This window comes from Alosa sapidissima, chromosome 22 (assembly GCF_018492685.1).
Source record: "Alosa sapidissima isolate fAloSap1 chromosome 22, fAloSap1.pri, whole genome shotgun sequence".
NCBI classification, from domain to species: Eukaryota; Metazoa; Chordata; class Actinopteri; order Clupeiformes; family Clupeidae; genus Alosa; species Alosa sapidissima.
In genome coordinates this window covers 8,358,071-8,377,510 of record NC_055978.1, presented here as the reverse complement: position 1 = coordinate 8,377,510, position 19,440 = coordinate 8,358,071, and the positions used below count along the sequence as shown (strand labels likewise).

General features: G+C 40.5%; 1 protein-coding gene across 1 annotated transcript; it reads left to right on the top strand.

Annotated features, from left to right (window-relative positions):
* The first annotated feature begins 303 nt into the window (after nucleotides 1-303).
* On the top strand, nucleotides 304-15,627 carry LOC121697737 (SLAM family member 9-like). Its single transcript, XM_042079386.1, has 4 exons — nucleotides 304-441; nucleotides 5,416-5,498; nucleotides 5,953-6,261; nucleotides 15,506-15,627. Exons 2-4 carry the CDS (start codon nucleotides 5,420-5,422, stop codon nucleotides 15,610-15,612), a joined length of 495 nt encoding a protein of 164 aa, XP_041935320.1. The 5' UTR covers nucleotides 304-441; nucleotides 5,416-5,419; the 3' UTR covers nucleotides 15,613-15,627.
* Nucleotides 15,628-19,440: the final 3,813 nt, after the last annotated feature.

Genomic DNA, 19,440 nt, shown 5'->3' with positions numbered 1-19,440 from the left:
ATGTATTTAATAGGCTACACGGAGTATAGGCTACCAAGACTAATTGTTGATATTGTTCAAGTTGTGTAGGCTATGTCACTTTGTAACTAAGCCGTCAATTTCTTAGACTGTCCTAGCCTACTTTAATGCAGTAGGTCTAAAGTTGTTAGTGTTTAGTGTATGAGGTTAGAGAGAAAGAGATATGCTACAAGCAGAAGGTGCAAACAGCGGTTTCGTTTTACTGCAAGCATTAATGCTGGCATTAGCGAAGCGAATGTTTACTCTGGAACCTCCGGAAAACACTGACGCTCAATGTCGATACGTAATGAAGTAGCATGTGACGTCGCACTTGGATGTGGATGTGGATGTCTCCGCCCCGTCCCGTCCCGCAGGCTGCATCCAGTCATTATTGCATGGACTACGGGGGATTGCTGCACCTCAGGAAGGGAAATCGCTGAAGTGGTTAGTAGAACATAAACCATGTTTTCATATGTGAAAATAAAGGAGCGGTTTGTAGGATTGTTAGCGAACGTTCTGTAGGCCAAAATCAAAACACTAGTGAACGTTCTCAAGACTACCTAGACGGGAACGTCTGGGTTGCCAGATGTAATGAAGACTTAGCTAAAGTTAGTTGACCTGCAGCTGCTTTAACGTTTCTCCAGCCATGACCCAGCTACACATTACGGAAACTGTGAAAACAAAAAAATACCTCTCTAACCAACCGTAACAAATAGCTGAAGTTGATGCAGATGCAGTTTAGCGGAATGCCCCCTATTACCACCCGTGTTTCCGTCCTCTTGCGTGTATGTGTCACTTAATATTTGTTTCTATACAAACCAAGACGGCGGATTCCTAAAGTAACACAAGCACCCACACCATTGGTGCATCTAAATTAGCCATATACCAAAAATGACAATTTACCGTGACTCGAAGAGCTGTAAACAGTGTTGTAAGGCAAATCCGCTTAGAGCTCTCGATGAGAAATATGCAGCTTTGCGTCAGACTTGATATTCTTCGTTTGATGAAGATGCCGCCATCTCAGGAAGGCTCCTCTGATGTCCATATAACTGGTTTGTTGTTTTATCAAACAATATTTTGAACATTTGCCTACCTCTCGTAGGCTACTCGTTCATGACTACAACTGACACCGCTGTCTCGCTATCCGGAGAAATAATCTTTGGTCACCGCTATTTACCGATTTCCGGCTCCCATTGACTTCCATTCAACACATGTAAACAAAACGTCAATCGTGTTAAACTAACGCCGCTGACATATGCCAGCAACCATTTCACTTTGATAATACTACAATTTGGTACAACATATATAGAACTGGAATAACAGAACTTGGCTTAAGCAGTGAGGTGAAATTTGATGCAAAGTGTCAGCCCCTAAGAATGCCCATTGCCTAATTTGTGGTCGTTTAATGTCAGTGAGTAATGACATTCCAAAACGTACCTTATTGATACTCCACAATTTATGAAGTAACGAAGTTTAAAAAGAAAAAAATATATATATCAGATTGGATTACACGAATAATTGACAAGGAAGTACAAGATTATTCAACGGTCGCTGCTTTTTTAATAAATATAATGAATGTAAAAGCAAGCAGTGAAATTGCGTCATCTGGTGGCCGTGCAGCGCACTAGCGCCATGAAATATTTAATTTAACACATTACGGTAAACATTTTGTTTTTTCATACTAATTATTCGCGTACTCCCTTTGATGTTATGTGTTTTCTTTTTAAACTTAGTTCCTTTATAAATTGTGATGTAATATGAAGGTATGTTTTTGAATGTAATTACTCTGACAAGTAAGGGATAACGTGCGCCAAGGTAACCTGTGACCAGAGAGGGTTCAAGCGGAGCGAGAGGCGCAAACGTTCGACAATTTCCGCGTTCGATTATTGCAAGGGGGAGGGGGGGAAATCCCCCTTTATGCAGACCAGAGTAAGCCCTTGCTGCACTAATGTCAATGGAGACTTGTGGAATTTTACCAATAAATTGGTCATTTTGTCTTTCTGGATTTGTTGAGGGTTTTTTGGAAAATTGTGTCATAATCTGTAAGTGTTTGGGATCATTTCAAGCCTAATAGTGTAATTTTTTAGTGTTCGGATTTGTAATAAAATAACTTAATATTAGACCATGCTGCTGCCAGTTACTGTCCGGTTGTTAGCATGCTAGCTAGCCTCTTAGCTAAGGTAACATTTTAAACGGAGAAGTGTAATTTCTTTGAAATGACAACTAGCTGAATAACACTACTGACATTAGTTAAAGTGGATAGTCTATACTCAAGCGAATTTGCAACAGTATATTAAGTTTAAGCGAAGTCCTTCAACTACTAGTCACTTGTTAGCGCATAGCTGTATTGCCATAGCTACTACCATCCACTTGTATAGCATTTTAAGCTAGCGTTAGCTAGCTAGCTAGCTCGGTTCACATGACTAATTAAATTATTCATATAATTTCCTTAAGAATGATTCATTGGTATCATACATGATTATGGACAATAATACTGTGAACACAATTATGTTTATCTGTTGTTATTGCTTATTAAGAGAGAAAGTTTATTTAGTGACGTAGGGTGACACTCCCACTTATGCAGACCGGAACTGTCCCGTTTTGCTCCCATAGTAACGAATTACGTTGCTCTATCTTGCTAGTAATCAAGGATCTTTGCTGTGACTCATGGACAAGGGGAAATGCAATGCATTGCGTCCAGATTGCGTCACGCAGTGTCAATTTTCTTCCTGTCGAGATTTCTCCACGTTGTTAATTTTGCTGTATAAATGTTGTACGAAAATGTAGTTGGTTATCAAAGTGAAATGGTGGCTGGCATAAGTCAGCGACGTTAGTTTGAGCACATAATTTACGTTTTGTTTCCATGTGTTCAATGGGAGCCGCAAATCGGTCAATGGCGGCGTCCAAAGAATATTTCTCCGGATGACGTGACAGCGGTCAAATGACAGCTGTTGACAGTTGGCCTTTGCTAATGCCTCCTAATTGTGGCAGGTCTCTCGGCACACTGCCTGATCTTTTCCTCCAGAATCCTAATGTAGCCTCTTGTTTTAGTGTTACCGTTTACTCTGACAAAGTCACCAGAGGGGTATTTCACAAAACCTAGATAAGGGGTTATCCTGGATGAATTTAGCCTTGACTTGGTTTCACAAATAAGAGATGGCACCCGACCAGGCTAACAGCCAAGCTAAGTTAATTCTAATGGTAATTATGTCGTCTTATTGGTTCAGCTAGCTGTCATTCAAATCAGACCTCTGTCCTAATTTTTAAGGAGCTTTATTACATTTATATACTATTTGCTAAACGTATTTGCTCGCAAAACAAAACAGATTGTCTGCCTACTACCATATGATTATTATTTTAATTGTGATAGCCTTATAATTATTAACATAAGCCTAGATACTCATTGTTTGCTTATTTTATTGATAGACGTTTGATGAATAGCCTACTGTAGTTGATTGGAAGTGGAGGGGCAAGTGTTCGAAGGTATTTTCAACTATAATATTAAGGTATATCATACTATGTGCATCTTTGCAGTTGCAAGCGCTTTCTTAACGACGTTGCGTGCCGAGACAAGGAAGCACTCACACGTGGGTGCTTACGTAAATTTGCATTCGGTTGGTCTACCACACCTACTCCTGCTGTTTTACAGAAATAGCCATGATTCCCCATTACAAAAAGGACAACTTTACTTCATTGTTAGTCTATGTCAAAAGCGGTTGTTCACTTTGTGTGAATGATATTATTTTCCGCATCTTTTTTATTCCAACCGTGGGCACTTTGGAGCAGAAACGAGAACGCGCACACATCCTGAATTACTTACACCTGGCTTGACATAGTCGCTCCTACTCATCCTGGATTGGCATTAGTGAAACGAGTTGAGCTAGGATGACCGGACAATGCTATGTCAAACCTTGCTTTATCGCTTATCCTGGATGTCTTAATTCTGCCTTTGTGAAATACCCCTCAGGTCCCCCTGGTTGAAAAACATCCCAAAAGAATAAATTTTCTCACCCCCACAATTGAAATAGACATGGCATCATTTGGGTTTCATGCTTCCTTTTTTATGCCAATCTCAGGCCATGTCCCTGGGTCAAAAAAAAAAAAAAAAAATCCTGCGAAATCTAAATTCTTTGTCCAGGTGTGCCCATATAAAGGTTAAGCTGAGTTGTGTATGTTTGGATAGATAGATAGATACTTTATTGATCCCCAGGGGAAATTCAGGAGAAGAGTTATCCATGATCAGCATCCATGATGACCAAGTGATCCATTTTGGGGTGGGGTGAAAATTTTAACCACCAAAACACCATAGAATAGCTATAAAAATGTATTAGTTTTGGGTGTTTTTCAGACAATGGGACCTGGTGAACTTATCAAAGTAAACGGTAACACTAAAACAAGGGGCTACATTAAGATTTTTGGAGGAAAAGATCAGACAGGCTGCCGAGAGACCTGCCCTAATAGGCGGCATTTGACCATTAAACCACAAAATGATCCAAAACATACAGCCAAACAAGGCAAAAAATGGTTAACAGAGAACAATATCAACATTTTAGAGCCAGAGTCCATACCTCAGTCCGTCAAAAAAGTGAGCACAAGGCCAGATTGATGGCAAATAATCGTTCCTCACTCAAAACCGGGATTGCTCTTAAAAAGGTACAGTCATTGTGGAGCCATGAATAGGCTTGGTAGGTATTTTATGAACCATTTTGAGAGCTGTGAATATTCATGGAAATGTTAAAGAGGGAAATGCTTTTTTTGATTCCATGTTTCTCACTCATTGTCTTGCAACCTTTTGGCATGTGACAGTGTCATTTTCAGTCAGAACAAACATATTGATGAAGAGAAAAGCAACATTAAATCAATATTTGCCAGCGGTATGAATAACTGTAGGTCTTACCAGTATGTAATAAATATATACAATTTTTTTATTTTTTTTTAAAGAAGGCAAAATAGGGCCTGACATTTTCAGTTAGAAGATTATTACTATACACACTGAAAAATATTTTTGGTGGATAACTTCGCTGATTTGGCTTCATAATATTTTTTTTAAGAATAGACCTATGGGACTTAAAGGGGTGTGGTTCAGGATTTTGGACATAGGACCTCATTTCCAAGTTAGCAAGTGTGATATTTATCAGTGGAGACCGTTTTCAACACATTTCCTCCAGTTCTTCTAATTGCAGAGTTTGCAGGTGCTAAGCTAGCGCAAGTCATCAATATGTGTTAGCCTGCCACTAAAAACAGTCTTACCAACTCCACAGTACACCCGAGGCAATGTATTGCTGATTCAATACCATGACCAAAATATTTAGGTCTTGGAGAAGACACTTTGCTTGTTGCATCCATATGGGCCATATGTGCCCAGATACACAACAGATGTAGCATTTATTGTATCTTTTCTACCTTTTCTCTTTTCAGATCCATGGTCAACTGTGTTATCAGGCAGACCCACCTCATGGTGGTGGTTCTTGGACTTCATATTTTGTTTGGTTCTCCTGCTGGTAGGCCTAAACTTTACATGCATCTAGAAATATCTAATTTTGCCAATCTCTTATTAGAGTTGTTATATATGGTCTTGTCTCACTAAGATGTCATTCAGTGATAGATTGGACGTAGTCAATAACTAGACTTTGTGTGCAGAGAATATTTCAGCAGTCCTGCCTGTTGAATGTTAATGTTAATGGCCTGCTCATTTGTGCATACCATGTAGTTCATACATAACTTGGTGTGATGGAAAAGATCAGAATGTAGTTTTGTTTAGAAATTATTAAAATGCCACACTATATGTGTATTAACACAGATATCAGGGCTTAGATTTATTTAACTTTGTGCCAGAATTCAGGCATTTGAGATTTGGAAATTGATTATTTTATTGTATATAAAGGCATCACAAATTCAGACAACTTTAGGCACCAGGATGTTCCATGTGTTAAGTTCTGTATGTCATTCCTACAGGTTGCTGTCCAGTGACCAGCTTGTCCAGACCAGAGGAAACATCTGTAACCCTAAACACAGGATACAAGTCTACAGCTGCCACAGACATTCATTTGGTGGAGTGGTACTATAATGAGAGGGAATTAATTATGAGATATTATCCGGGATCAAAGTCAGTGATCCAGCCAGCTTACAAGGGTAGGGTGAAGTTTGATGACAACGCCTTCTCTCTGGAGTTGATGAACGTGAAGAGGAACGACAGTGGTTTATACCACTGCGAGATCACAGAGGAGAAACCCTTCTGTGCTGGATACAGCCTTTCTGTCTTTGGTAAATCAATATAAAATTACATTCATTTAGAAGAGTGGAAAAAAGCACATGCAGTTTGCCTCAAAGTTATTATTTTAAATGGTGGGTGAAAAAGACTGGTGTTCAGTTAGGTTATGAGACGTTTAACTGAGGTCCTGACTCGCACAAAAGAGTAGGGGTCCCCCTACATAGCCATACTCAAATTTCTATTCAGAATTTGAGTCTGGAACCGAAGCATTGGGACGTGATTATTGGGCGTCTTTCAACCAATACAGGGCGCGCATTACGAGGCGTGAAGCTGCGTGAAGCTTTAGTACCACTTTCAGCCACTGCGCGTCGCTCTGCCACTGTACATCGCTCTGCCTGCCGCCCCTTCTGAAAAAGCAGGAGGCTACCATTAAACATAATTGTTGCCGAGAGGAATCCCAGCCTACGAATTCAATAACAAAATAAATCATGCATAATTAAACATTACCTCGATTTAGGCTACTTGGGTATGGCTTAAGGCTTGACTACACGGTGGTAACGAAAATCGAAATTTGCTGTCTACATTATTGTCAGTGTTGGGGGTAACGCAACTACGCAAATCAAAACAGTGGTGTGATAATTGAGCCAGTAGAGAAATAACTGTTCAGAATTAATCTGTAGCCTTGGGTAAGCTTCTGCAGAAAACAATGTTGTTGCCGATTTAATACTATCTACGCTACGCAATACAGGCTTCGACAACTATGACCCACGTTTTGGTTTCGTAAATTAATTTGCCCTACTTCTTGATAATAATAAGGTGCACACTTTTTGACGAGTCAGTTGAGAATAGCCTTTGATTTTCATGGAGGGGGGGATTCCTTGTTAGTTTACGCAAACCAGGCCAAGAAGGCTGATTCTGATTTTGATAATTTGTGCAGATCATAAGATAAACTTAGGTAAACAACGATTAGCAATCTGTTTATTTTATTTTATGAATCCTATACAGTAGATCACTTGCCACATTCTCACTTTCATTAGACAGATGCAATAGCCATTGGTCAAGTATTGAGTATAAAGCAATTAAGATAGTATGAAGTACTTTTTGTATAGGCTACTATCATAAAAAATCGTTAAAACAAATAGCATTTTGCAACTTGACAAAACACTGGATTAAATATCGTAGGCACAGGAGGAAACTTGTACATCCATTGGCCTGTGGGGAGATCACATGCCAGTTGCCTCTCCCCTCAGTGCTATGACTCTGTTGATGACTTTGTCCAGATGGTCTATGTATTTATTGCAACGTTCGGCTGTGAGTTTGTTTCGGCAAAAAGAACTCTATTGCAGATATCAATGCGTCTTTGTTCATGGGTTTGGCCTCACAGCAGAGGCTTAGACAACTATGACCCACGTTTTGGTTTCGTATATTAATTTGCCCAACTTATTGACTGCAATGTAGTCAATTGACTGCTTGACAGGTTATTTTTATTTTTCTGTACAATAAACAAATACATCTGCTTTATGCTGCAGAATTACGCACTTGGCCAGCCTATAGAACGGGCACATATTGGAGAGAATAGAGAATGTACGCACGCAAGAAGCTGTAGGCTATTTGTGGCGGGTTACCAGCAAACAATGTTTAATACATTAACTCAAGACGTCAAACGTTTTCTAAACAATACAGACAGAAAGGATGCAACAGGTAGCAAATGTAGAAGAGTAATTTCCAGTGGAAGAACAAAATTCTGAATGAAGCCCAAAGATATGAAGGCATATCTGGCAAGTTGTTATCTTTTGAAGACATAAATAGTTGGGCAATAGTTGGGCCTAGTTTGCAAGAAGGAGACATGACGCGTGAGCATGCCACACTATCCACAGCTGTGGTAGCGGGGGGTAGGAGGATTACTGTTAGCGCAGGATTTATATAAAAATTATTTAACAGAAGGCCTGCCTGGAATGCAGGCTTGCCCAAAAAAAATACCTGTGGTTTGCGCAGCCTACAGTAAGTAGGTCTTAGTGAGTTAGGAGTCCTCTCGACTTCTTTTAAGCTGTCTCAGAGGTGGAAAGTTGCGTTCGTTGTGGGCAGGGCCGGATTAACAATTCATAGACCCTTGGGAACAAATGTCTGATGGCCCCCCCTGCCCCCCAGCCAACGTGAATCGGGCGGTCAGTTAATAGGCCTATATTGTGAAGATTTTTCTTGCCATTTAAGGCACGAGCGCATCTGTGAGGCCAAGCCTCACCAAGTAGCCCGTTTGTTTACAACTAACATTACATTTAATTAAACTGCTTATAGGCTGTGCCGAAATAGTTTCAACATTTTTAATATCAGTGTCGGGTGAATTAGGAAATGTTCTCAAAGTAGCCTTATGGCTGAAAGCTGCTTGGGATCCCCCCTGTCAAGCAATATAACCATACAAACGCGATGCCTGCTCACTCATTGTTTCAAAAAGAGTATTTTCGGCTTTGTCGGAACTGGCCATTGTAGGCTACTAAAAATAACTTCCAAAACTAACGAAAAATATTTATCTCCTTTCAGTTAATTCAAAAGTTTCCAAAAAGTTGAAAAACCGATGACATGATGCGCGTCACTGACATAATGCACAAATAATATAGCCTAGATATTCCAATATATTCGAATACATGTGCTTAGAGGGGATATTCGAACGTCATTTTTGAGCCATTTTGACAGCCCTAGTCCACTGTAGGCTACGTGAATCGTTCATTAACACCTTTCACCTAACCCCAGTGAGTGCGGGTCGCTATAATGCGTGTGAAATAGCACCGAGTAGCCTATGCGAAAAAGCCTTAAAATCGTTCTGGCACCACTCTCTTGACAGGCTATGGACAACAGGCTGGTTGAAACAATAGCAAAGTATGCATATGTTGTATACTTTTTGTGCACTGTCAGTCACCTACACTAGGCCCTACACTGACTCCTGAACAGTTTATGTAACTCAGAAGGTTAATTGCGATAACCCAAACTAAAAGGAAAAACACTTTCCTTTGTTTTTATAAACAGAAATTATATTATCCATCCAGAAGCGCGCATTAGCCGACAGTAAGTGGAGGCAGTGGTTCTCAAACTTTGCCATATCCTACACTGGTGTAAAAGGCGTGTATGGTATCATATTTTTTGTAAAGGTCTGCCAGGGATATTCTTAGGCCTATGAATGGTGTGCCTTCTCACAAAAGCAGTCACTGGGCTCCGCTAGATCAGCTCAGCTTTCTCCTTCACCAACCTGTGAGCCTATGAGGCAGTCACGTCGTCAGTGGCACTCTCAGGTCCTTCTCATCTGCTGATACAGCAACATGAGTATTCCACTATAGCATTGCTCGGGTTGGGCACCGAAACACTGTTATAATATGGCACCGGTGCCAACGCAAACGGTAGTAACTGCATCGAATAAGAACGTGGATTTCGGTGCTTAAATTGCGTTTTATTTTTTATACGAGGCATCACTGCATTTTATACACCATCTCTAACGTCTTGCTCTGATAGCAACACATACAGATACAGTTAGCTAACATAAACACTGGATGTATAAACCAGAGGGGTGCACCCCATAGGCGAGTGGACAGTGTTTGACAGCTTGCGTGAGCCCAAGTAGCTTACTTTAAAGCGATATCGCGAGCTCCTGTCAATATCTAGCAGTGGGCCTAACTACAAGCAAAAGGCTATGAAACATCAACAGTAGCCTATACACATTATCCTTGCTAATGCGCTAACTGGCATTTATTTGAAATGTTATCAGCAAAGTTGTAAGGTGAAAACTTTATTTCACGGTGTGTTCTAAACAACATTATAGCGTATTAATCTTTCATGTGCATGAGGCCCATATAGCATCACAATGAATATAAAGATCATGTTAAAAGTTAGCTGGCAAAAACATAAAGGTTACATACCTGATGTCACTGAGCTGTCTAAGACAGGGATCCCCAACCTTTTATGTAGCCTACCATGGACCGGTTTGATTCCTATTTTTTTTCCACGGACCGGCGGGGGGGTCCATGTTCCATATGTGTTGTGCATGCATTACTTGAAAAGAACTAGCTCCAGTTATGTATGAACAGTGAAGGTAACGATCTCTTAAACATGTGAAAAACGTGAACTTGAAGAAGTGAAAATTGAACAATATGAACTATGAATATTGAACAACTTGAAGCTACATCTATAGCCTACGTGTGAACATGCTTAACAAAATATGGGAACAAAACATGGGAACTAAACGTGCATTACGAATATAATCAGTGGGAGCCCTGCTTATGGAATGATGGAAGACAGTGACACCCTCAGTGTGTTTGAAATGTCCAGTCGATTGCACAATTTGGTCTTAGTTACCAGTGGTGGACATTACTTGAGTACATTTACTCAATTACTGTACTTAAGTTGCTTTTTCATGTATCTGTACTCTACTTGAGTATTTCAATTTTGTTAAACTTTTTACTTTTACTCCAGTACATTTCGAGGCCAAATATCTTACTTTTTACTCCACTACATTTTGTGACAGCTGAAGTACAGCTGAAGTTCCTTTTGGAAAAAAGACTGTACAAAAACATGTGTAAATGTATATTTTCTATTAAGCGAGCTAGGCGTCAAATAATGGTGTTGCCTAACCTATGTTATTGTCATATGCACTATTTACTGTACCTTGTTGACCCCTTTTCACAATATTGATGTTACCATAACTAGCCTCTTGACGCCATCAAGCAAATGATAGACAATCTGACACTATCAAACACAAAAGGGAACATCTTGATTTGGTCCGAAAGTGTAAAGCATTTAACAAAGAAAAATGTGGTTACTTTGAAGTATCTAAGATAAGATATCACATTAGTTTGTTTTTAGTTATTTCTACATACAACAAGTATTAACTGATTTTGTCCTTGAATGGAGGAGAAAGGCTCAATGAATGCCTATGTCTGTGCCGAATCATTTCAACAATGCAACTGTATTAGGCATAATACATTTCAGGACTTTTACTTTTGATACTTAAGTACATTTGAAGGCAAGTACTTTTGTACTTCCACTCAAGTAGAAATGTAAAAGGAGGACTTCTACTTTTACTGGAGTAACATTTGACCATGTGTATCTCTACTTTCACTCAAGTACAGGATTTGTGTACTTCGTCCACCACTGTTAGTTACAGTCATTGCCATAAACCCGGCCTCGTGGTGGGAAATGGTAGCAACGTCTTCAGCGCTTTTACGGCTATCTCGGGATATTCTGCTTTGTTATTGATCCAAAAACCCGCCAGAGAGGTTTCCTTATAGACACTCTTAAGATCACCGTCATTTGCAATTTCGATCAACTGCTCTTCCTCCTGCGCTGACAAGTTAGGACTATTTGGGATATTGACAAATGGGTTGCGGACCCACTCATTGGTTTGCCGTGGATCTTTGGAGGATGGGAAGTAACGCTCAAACTCATTTGAAAGCGCAACAAGGTGATCGCGCACCAGCTGCGAGAGAAAGGGCCCTGCCTCAGTCTCTCCCAAAACCCCCACTACTGTTTGGAACATATCATACACCCCGGTCCACTCGTCGTCCCCACAAATCAAGCTTGGCTTTAAATGCAGCGACTTTATCTGCCAGTTTAAAGACAGTCGTCATTCTCCCCTGGAGTGACCGGTTGAGGTCATTAAGCAATCCGAATATGTCACACAGGTAAGCGAGTTTTGACACCCAGTCCTCATCACTAAAATGTGCAGCTTTTTTTCTGTAAGAAATCTCTGCGGCGGCTCTCTCAACTCAAACACTCTGGCCAGTGACCTGCTAAAGATGCTTGTTTTTTGTTGCTCATTCTAGCAGTTTAGCTAACTTCGTGTGACATACATGTACCGTTCGCCAAGAACTGATCAAGTGAAGACAGACAGACGTAAGAAAATAGACCTTGCAAAATGCAAACATGCGTGCAATCAAACAACTGCATATAGGCCTATGCCATGTAAAAACGTGACATTATTGCGAATTAAATTTAGTTTAGTTTGCATGCATTTTTTTTAAAACTCATGTCGTGACATGACATTTCTTGAAGCATTTGGGAACACACTGAATTAACTGGAAAGTAGAGTCCCTGTTAGATTAGCTTGCTTGCAAATGACGTGGCAGTTTTATGGCAAGCGGCTTTAACATACCTATGGCAAACCGCCTACACTGGGTAAACTTGAAAGCAGAGCTTAGCCTACCATTCTGTGTGCATGCATGGCAAGCTGTTTTAACATTTAAATGTATTATTCGTAGGAGCAATGAGATATTGATAGTAAATTGAATATAACAGATCAATTTCATGTTCAAATGTGTCTTATCAATAAAAAAAAAACTCAATTCATGCTTTAGACCATTTTAATGTAAAACATTTTAAAAACAAAGTACCGGTTCAAGCACCGTTTCGGCACCGGCACCGTTTTAAAGGTATCGATTTAGCACCGGTATCGGATAAAACCCAAACGATACCCAACCCCATTGCTCCTCATTGCCTTTCTCCTTTCCTTTTCAGAATGTTCTTTCTATCCATAATCATAAGTCTTTCTTCAGTGAATTAGCAAGATACCATCAGAAGCCAACAATCATAAAACACCTGTGCGCTCGCTCTCCCTGCGCATGAAGCTGCCTGCGTGTTGTAGGCTAGATTTGCGTGAGTTCTTTCTGCTTTACTTTTGTGAGTTGCGACCACCTAGGCTATGTTATAGACGTTCTATGAGGTACCAGTGCTTAGCTGTGTCACAAAACAATAAGCTTTGTCAGACTACTTTTAAAATGATATTCAGGGCTATATACATTTTAAACGGGGCTGAGAACCCGACAAAGCCTTGCGTTAATCCGGTGGGAAGTGTCAGGAATTTTCATACGAGAGACGCTCTCATTGGTGGTTAGTATATGGAGTAGGGGATTAACAGCAACATAGCCAATCACATTATGAGAGATGCTGAATTTTACATCAACTGCGATGTTTGATTTTAAATTAATGTAAATTTAGCCGGGACTGTAAGCTGGCACACGTGGGTGCTTGATGTTTTCCGTGGGTGCTCCGTCGCTCGAGCACCCACGGTATCGGCACCTATGACAAGCGCGTATCTCGCGGTTGCATCCATTACAAACAAACATGCAATGTGAACGTCTGGGATTGGGGAGAGCACTAAATGCTCTACGGAATAAGCACGAAGTCAAACCTTTCAATGAAAAACACTCTTTAATAATCAAAGAAATAAACGCTATGAAGTACAGTAAACTTGTGACCATCAAAAATTGTTTATCGCCTGTAACTCCGTGATAACAGGACGTAACAGGAAGGCATTTGGCTGCGCAACGGAGGTTAATATGCTCATATTTTGTCCAAATGATGTCTCTCTATCATCGTTGCACTCGGAGAAAACCAGAATGTTTAATTTATCCTGCGGTTCTTCTACGGCTGCAAACGGGATTCACTCGCAGTTAACCAAATATTTTTTTTTTTTTATTAGGGCAGGGCAGGCTTATTTCTGGCTATTAAATTATTTCTAAACCAGTCTGCTAAAGTCTGTAGGGTTTTCCAGGCTCCATTTCTTTTTACGAGACACCCTGCTCACTTGAGACATCCGCCGGTTGTTTGGGTTGTTGCAGCGTCGTTGCAGCGTCACTGGAAAAATACAAATTAAAGTCACGTGATCCCGCACGCGGACCGCGAGGGAAGCTGCCTAAGTCGAAGCACTGCCCACTGTATGCCAGGGTTGGGTAGTAACGGATTACATGTAATCTGGATTACGTAATCAGATTACAAAAATCATTAACTATAATCAGCCCAGATTACAATAAAAAAAATTGTGTAATCAGATTACAGTTACATTGTTGGGGATTACCTGATTACATTTTATCATGCAAACAATGCTACTTATTTATGATAGCCTAGCTATCTTTTAGTTTGACAAGCTTCGGGATTGCCGGTTCGATCCCCGACCAGTAGAAAAAATGTGGGTGGGGGAAGTGGTTGAGCACTGCTCTCCCATGCCCACATCCACGGCTGAAGTGCCCTTGAGTAAGGCACCTAACCCCTCACTGATCCCCGAGCGCCGCTGTAGCAGATAGCTCACTGCTCTGGGTTGGTGTGTGCTTCATCTCACTGTGTGTTCACTGTGTGCTCTGTGTGCTTCACTAATTCATGGATTGGGAGACCAAATTTCCCTCACGGGATCAAAAGAGCATCTATACTTACTTACTAACTTATTTACTATTGGGGCAGGTCTCTCGGCACACTGCCTGATCTTTTCCTCCTAATCTTAATGTAGCCTCTTGTTTTAGTGTTACCGTTTACTTTGAGAAAGTCACGAGGTCCCCCTGGTTGAAAAACATCCCAAAGGAATAATTTTCTCACCCCCACAATTGAAATGGAAATGGTGTCATTCAATCTCAGGCCATGTCCCTGGGTCAAAAAAAGCTAAATTCATTGTCCAGGTGTGCCCTTATAAAGGTTAAGCTGAGTTGTGCATGTTTGGAGAATAGTGATCCATGATCACATCCATGATGACTAAGTGATCCATTTTGGGATGGGGTAAAAATTTCAACCGCCAAAACACCACCCCAAAGTGGAGAATGGCTATAAAAATGTATTAGTTTTGAGTGTTTTTCAGACAATGGGACCTGGTGACCTCAAAGTAAATGGTAATACTAAAAACAAGGGGCTACATTAAGATTTTGGGGGGAAAAGATCAGTTAATTCACACAGAAATGCTTTACTCAGAGCAAAGAGATTTCTTAGATGTAATGAAATAATGGAGAGAAAAATAGAATGAGAATTTGTTTATCAATTCAGTGGTGGTGTCTTTTACTTAAGGGACATATTTATTGAAGTAATCGTAAAGTAATCAGATTATGTTACATGTTTTTGGTAATCCAACTGATTACGTTACTGATTACAAAAATTGCCATGTAATTTGTAGTCAGTAATGGATTACATTTCAAAGTAATCTGACCCAACCCTGCTGTATGCACACTGTTAGGTCTTTTTAATAAACTGTCTGTACACTTACAAAGTTCTCAATGCTTCGTTTTACATATATGCTACCATGGAAGTGTGGTGCTATTTTGAGCCTTGTTAGTAGTATAGAAATAGCGATTTCTTTTTACTTTGTGTGTGTCCCGAAGACTAGCGTTAAAACGCTAATTAGCGGTTTGTGGTCAAACTTGTCACGTTCGATTAGCATGAAAACACATCCCAGAGAACGGACGAACTCGGTACATATGTGTTATTAACCCCTAGGTTCATTTTGCGCCGGAATTGTCTTTTGTGATATTTCTGTATCTTCTCTTTTTCTGTTTTCAGAACCCATTTCTGAAAAGAGAGTGACCTCTACTGCCCAAATCACAAGTCCTGCATCTATCTTGATACTTACTGCTGTTGTTTTAGGGTGTTTTCCTATAAAGAAATAAACAGAATGATATTTACTTGATGGTCATATTGCTGAATGCTTCTAATTTATTGCATTTTATATTTGTATGTATGTATGTGAATACTATTGTTTAAGTGAATAGCAGGGCTTCCACAGGTTGAGGAATTTTTGGAATATCATGACAATTTAATAGTCTTTTCCAGACATGGAAAGTCAGGGAATTTTATTATTTTTGGAGCAAAGTCATGGAATATCAGGGAATTTTGTTGTACTAGTTTAAAATGTAGGGTAAGCGTAGCCATGAGCCCTTTCACACGGCCAAAATCCCCGCAATTTTATGTAGGCCTGTCCCTTTCACATAGACCGAGGCGGGACGACGTCTCACCAAATTTACTACCGAGCACCCTAGACATTTTTCTGAGAATTTGTTCCGGCACCAGTATGAATGCGTTAAGGAATCAGCCTTGTGACTGAAGGGTGGTGAGTCAGGTTTAAGAATTCTTTAATTTTTGATAGATAGATAGCCTTTATTGTCATTGTACAGTTGCTAGTGCAATGAAATTGGTGTTGCTATGTTTTTACATTTAGGGTAAAAAAACAATACAATAAAACAGCAGTATGGCATTTGGAAAGGAGAGACAGTCTATTGCACATGAGAGGATATTGCACATGGTTATAGACGTTAAAAAGTATTGCACATACTGTCAGAGGTTCACTGGTTCATGTGTGTGTTAAAGGAGAATTCCGGTGTGATATTGACCTAAAGTGTGTTGAAACATGATACCGAGGGTGAACGTATGTCTCATAGCCCATCTCGGCTTGTCACCTGCACTCCAAAATCTGGCGCTAGTTAGCCGATGCTACCAACAGCTTTTTCAATGGTGGTGCTTCGGCATCGGGCTAGCCATGCAAATAAATCACTGTTTTACACCATTTACGAGGCTCAATGTATCTCCACACTTCATTGGTAGACTTCCGAGGGCCCTGACATTTAAAACGAGACATTGAGAACTTTGAAAAAGCACTGGTAGTTTACTTACAAGACGATTTATACAGACAGTATCTTCACGAAGTTTAGCGTTTGCAGCCATCTTGAATTTAGTCACGATAAGTCGAGCGATGAGTAAGAATGAACAGGTATGATAAGGGATCAGATTCCAAAAATAATTCCGTGGAAATGCATGGATTCCAGTTGCTGCCACTGGAAGAAAATCAAATCCATGCATTTCCACTGAATTATTTTTAGAATCTGATCCCGATGCCGAAGCACCACCATTGAAAAAGTTGGTAGCATCGGCTAACTAGCGCCAGATTTTGGACTGCAGGGGACAAGCCGAGATGGGCTATGAGACATACATTCACACTCGGTATCATATTTCAACAAACTTTAGGTCAATATCACACCGGAATTCTCCTTTAAGTGTTTTAATGGCCCATAGATAGAAGCTGTTTTTAAGGAAGTTCTCAGGAAGTGCATACGCTGCTGGGCCTTCCTTACTAGTCTGGTGGGGTTTCCTGCCCAGGAAAGGTCCTCAGGAACTTAAAGGGACACCAGGCTAGCCTGATGCCTTTTCTCTACGAGGCTCCCCCTAGCGTCTGTACGTGTCGATACGTGTGCGAGCCCTCGCTCGTCTGAATTTCTTTTCCTTTTCAAGCGGGATATTCTTCTTACAGACAGTAGGGGCGGGCTGTAATGAGTCATTTAACCATATACCGACTTACGAAGATGATTAACACGAAAATGTTGCCTGGAAGTATTTATTTTGAATTTTGGTTTTCTGCACCCTTGTGTGTTTTTTTATCTTCAAATGAAATAATTCCTTCTATAACTAACCATTCGGTGAGTTGCACAGTTTTAGTTCAGGGTTGTTTTAAGGACATGTTTGTGCATGTAGCCAGCTGAAGCAGTCAAAGGCGATTCTAAATGCGTCAAGTTTTCGTGCCGTTGCATAGAAATCCATGATTTACTACTTCTGACAGCAACCGTTAGCCTGGCGGGCCATCCTATATCATTGAAATGTATAGTCTGGCATCGAACCATTCACCTCGCTTAATCCAAGGGGCGGGCAGAGAATTGTCTTTCAAACTGCCTAGGCATGCAATAGGCCAGCGCTACGACCATATCCGTATCCGGTCGGCAAAACGGCAAATACATCCTTCTTCGAAAGGAATGACTTAAGTGCATTGTGTTGCTCAACTTTCAAAGAAAAGCACAAGTCCAACTTCTCCAAAGTTGACGCCAATGCCAATTCAAACAACCGCTCTTCGTTCGCCATAGCCACCTTCCTTGTTGTTCACCGTCGCAGGACTGTCGTTATCCTGTTAAGCCCGCCTTAAGACTCTAACAAAATAGAGCGCTGTGATTGAATAACATCCACGGTGTTAGCCAATAGAAATCCCTATGGTTTGATACTAGACGTACAGGCTGAGCAAATTAATTTGCCGCCGCTAGGGTGCGTCTAGATTTCTAGGCTAAGCGACCGTCGTGTGTTAATGCCCACCAACGTTTACGGGAAACGCCCTTTGCTTGAAGAAGCATCACTTCATGTTTCGATTTGCAGGCCACACGAGCCAAAAAAGGGTGCTTGTGGGTGCTAAATAGAACAGGGGTTCTTTGATAAGGAAACCTTTGAAAAGGGTGCTATACATGCAAGGATTATTAGGCCTACGACCTGTTATGGAATCCTTTCCTGGAGACACTCACTCTGCACTACTATATGTTTATTGCTCTTAAGATTCCAAAATAAAAGACTATACAAGTGCAAAGTAATGCATTCTTGGCAGAGGTAGCATTCAATAAAGTTCAGTAGTGTATGTCTAATTGAGTGCCTGTCATTTTAAGACGTTTGTGTGGGAATCCTTGCACATGCAGAGAAGGAGCAGCGCGGGCGGGGCGAGGAAAGGCTGTGTGAGTAGAAAGTGCAGCTCAATGAAATCATCTTATCTTTAATTTAAATAGTAGGCCTACAAACATAGAACATCAATGTGTGGTGGCCGGTTTTGATTTTGTAGTGCCCAGCCACAGATTAGTCAACGCTCATATTTTGCGTCGACGTATTGGGAACCAATCATGTAGGGGAGACCGGGTATGGTTGTAACATGGGGGGAGTTGTAACATCACAAATTGACCTTTCGCCTCAGAACGCGTACTGTCCAATCCTACGTTAGCAACGGTCGCCATCCAAGGAAGGTCTGTCAAGCTTTTTTCGGTCATGCCTAAACGCTGCGCATACGGTACCTGCCACTCGGATACGAGATATCCAGAAAGATTGGAGGGTGGTGTCTGTTTTTTCCCCAAACCCAAACCCAAAACCCAACATGAGAGATGCCTTCAGTGGATTAAACTATGTGGGAGACCGCATAGTCAGCTCAACCCAACGAAAATAAATAAAAATACCTATGTCTGCTCCAAGGTAAGTTGTTGATAGTACGAGCTAACTTGTCATCTCACTGTTTAGTTCATATAGTTAGACTAGATTTTATTATACATCGTTAAAAAGGTAATGTAGTTAGTATGTAATAACATTATAGGCTAGCGTATGAAACCAGTGTTGTGCAAAGTCCTCCAAGCAGCAAAAGCTAGATCTTTCTGCCTCACAACAAAAACCTATGACACAGGCTGAAGTCAACTAGGTCTGTCAATGTGCAATATCTTGAATTTACCCTTGGGGATCAATAAAGTATCTATCTATGTATCTAATAAATATTGCTACAAACACCTGTTCTACTCATTTCAACTGGCTGCTCAAAACTGCTCAACAAATCCAAAATCTTTGACATATCAACTTTTTTTTTTTGTAACAGTAACGCAGTTAAATAGTTACTTTCCCTGGTAACAAGTTACTCTGATCATAGAGTAATTCAGTTA

Bases quoted from the DNA above. Each gene is read 5' to 3' on its own strand.
- LOC121697737 (XM_042079386.1), top strand. From the start codon at position 5,420: ATGGTCAACTGTGTTATCAGGCAGACCCACCTCATGGTGGTGGTTCTT. The intron at 5,499-5,952 runs GTAGGCCTAAAC...TCATTCCTACAG, and splicing joins TTTGTTTGGTTCTCCTGCTG to GTTGCTGTCCAGTGACCAGC. The intron at 6,262-15,505 runs GTAAATCAATAT...TTCTGTTTTCAG, and splicing joins ATACAGCCTTTCTGTCTTTG to AACCCATTTCTGAAAAGAGA.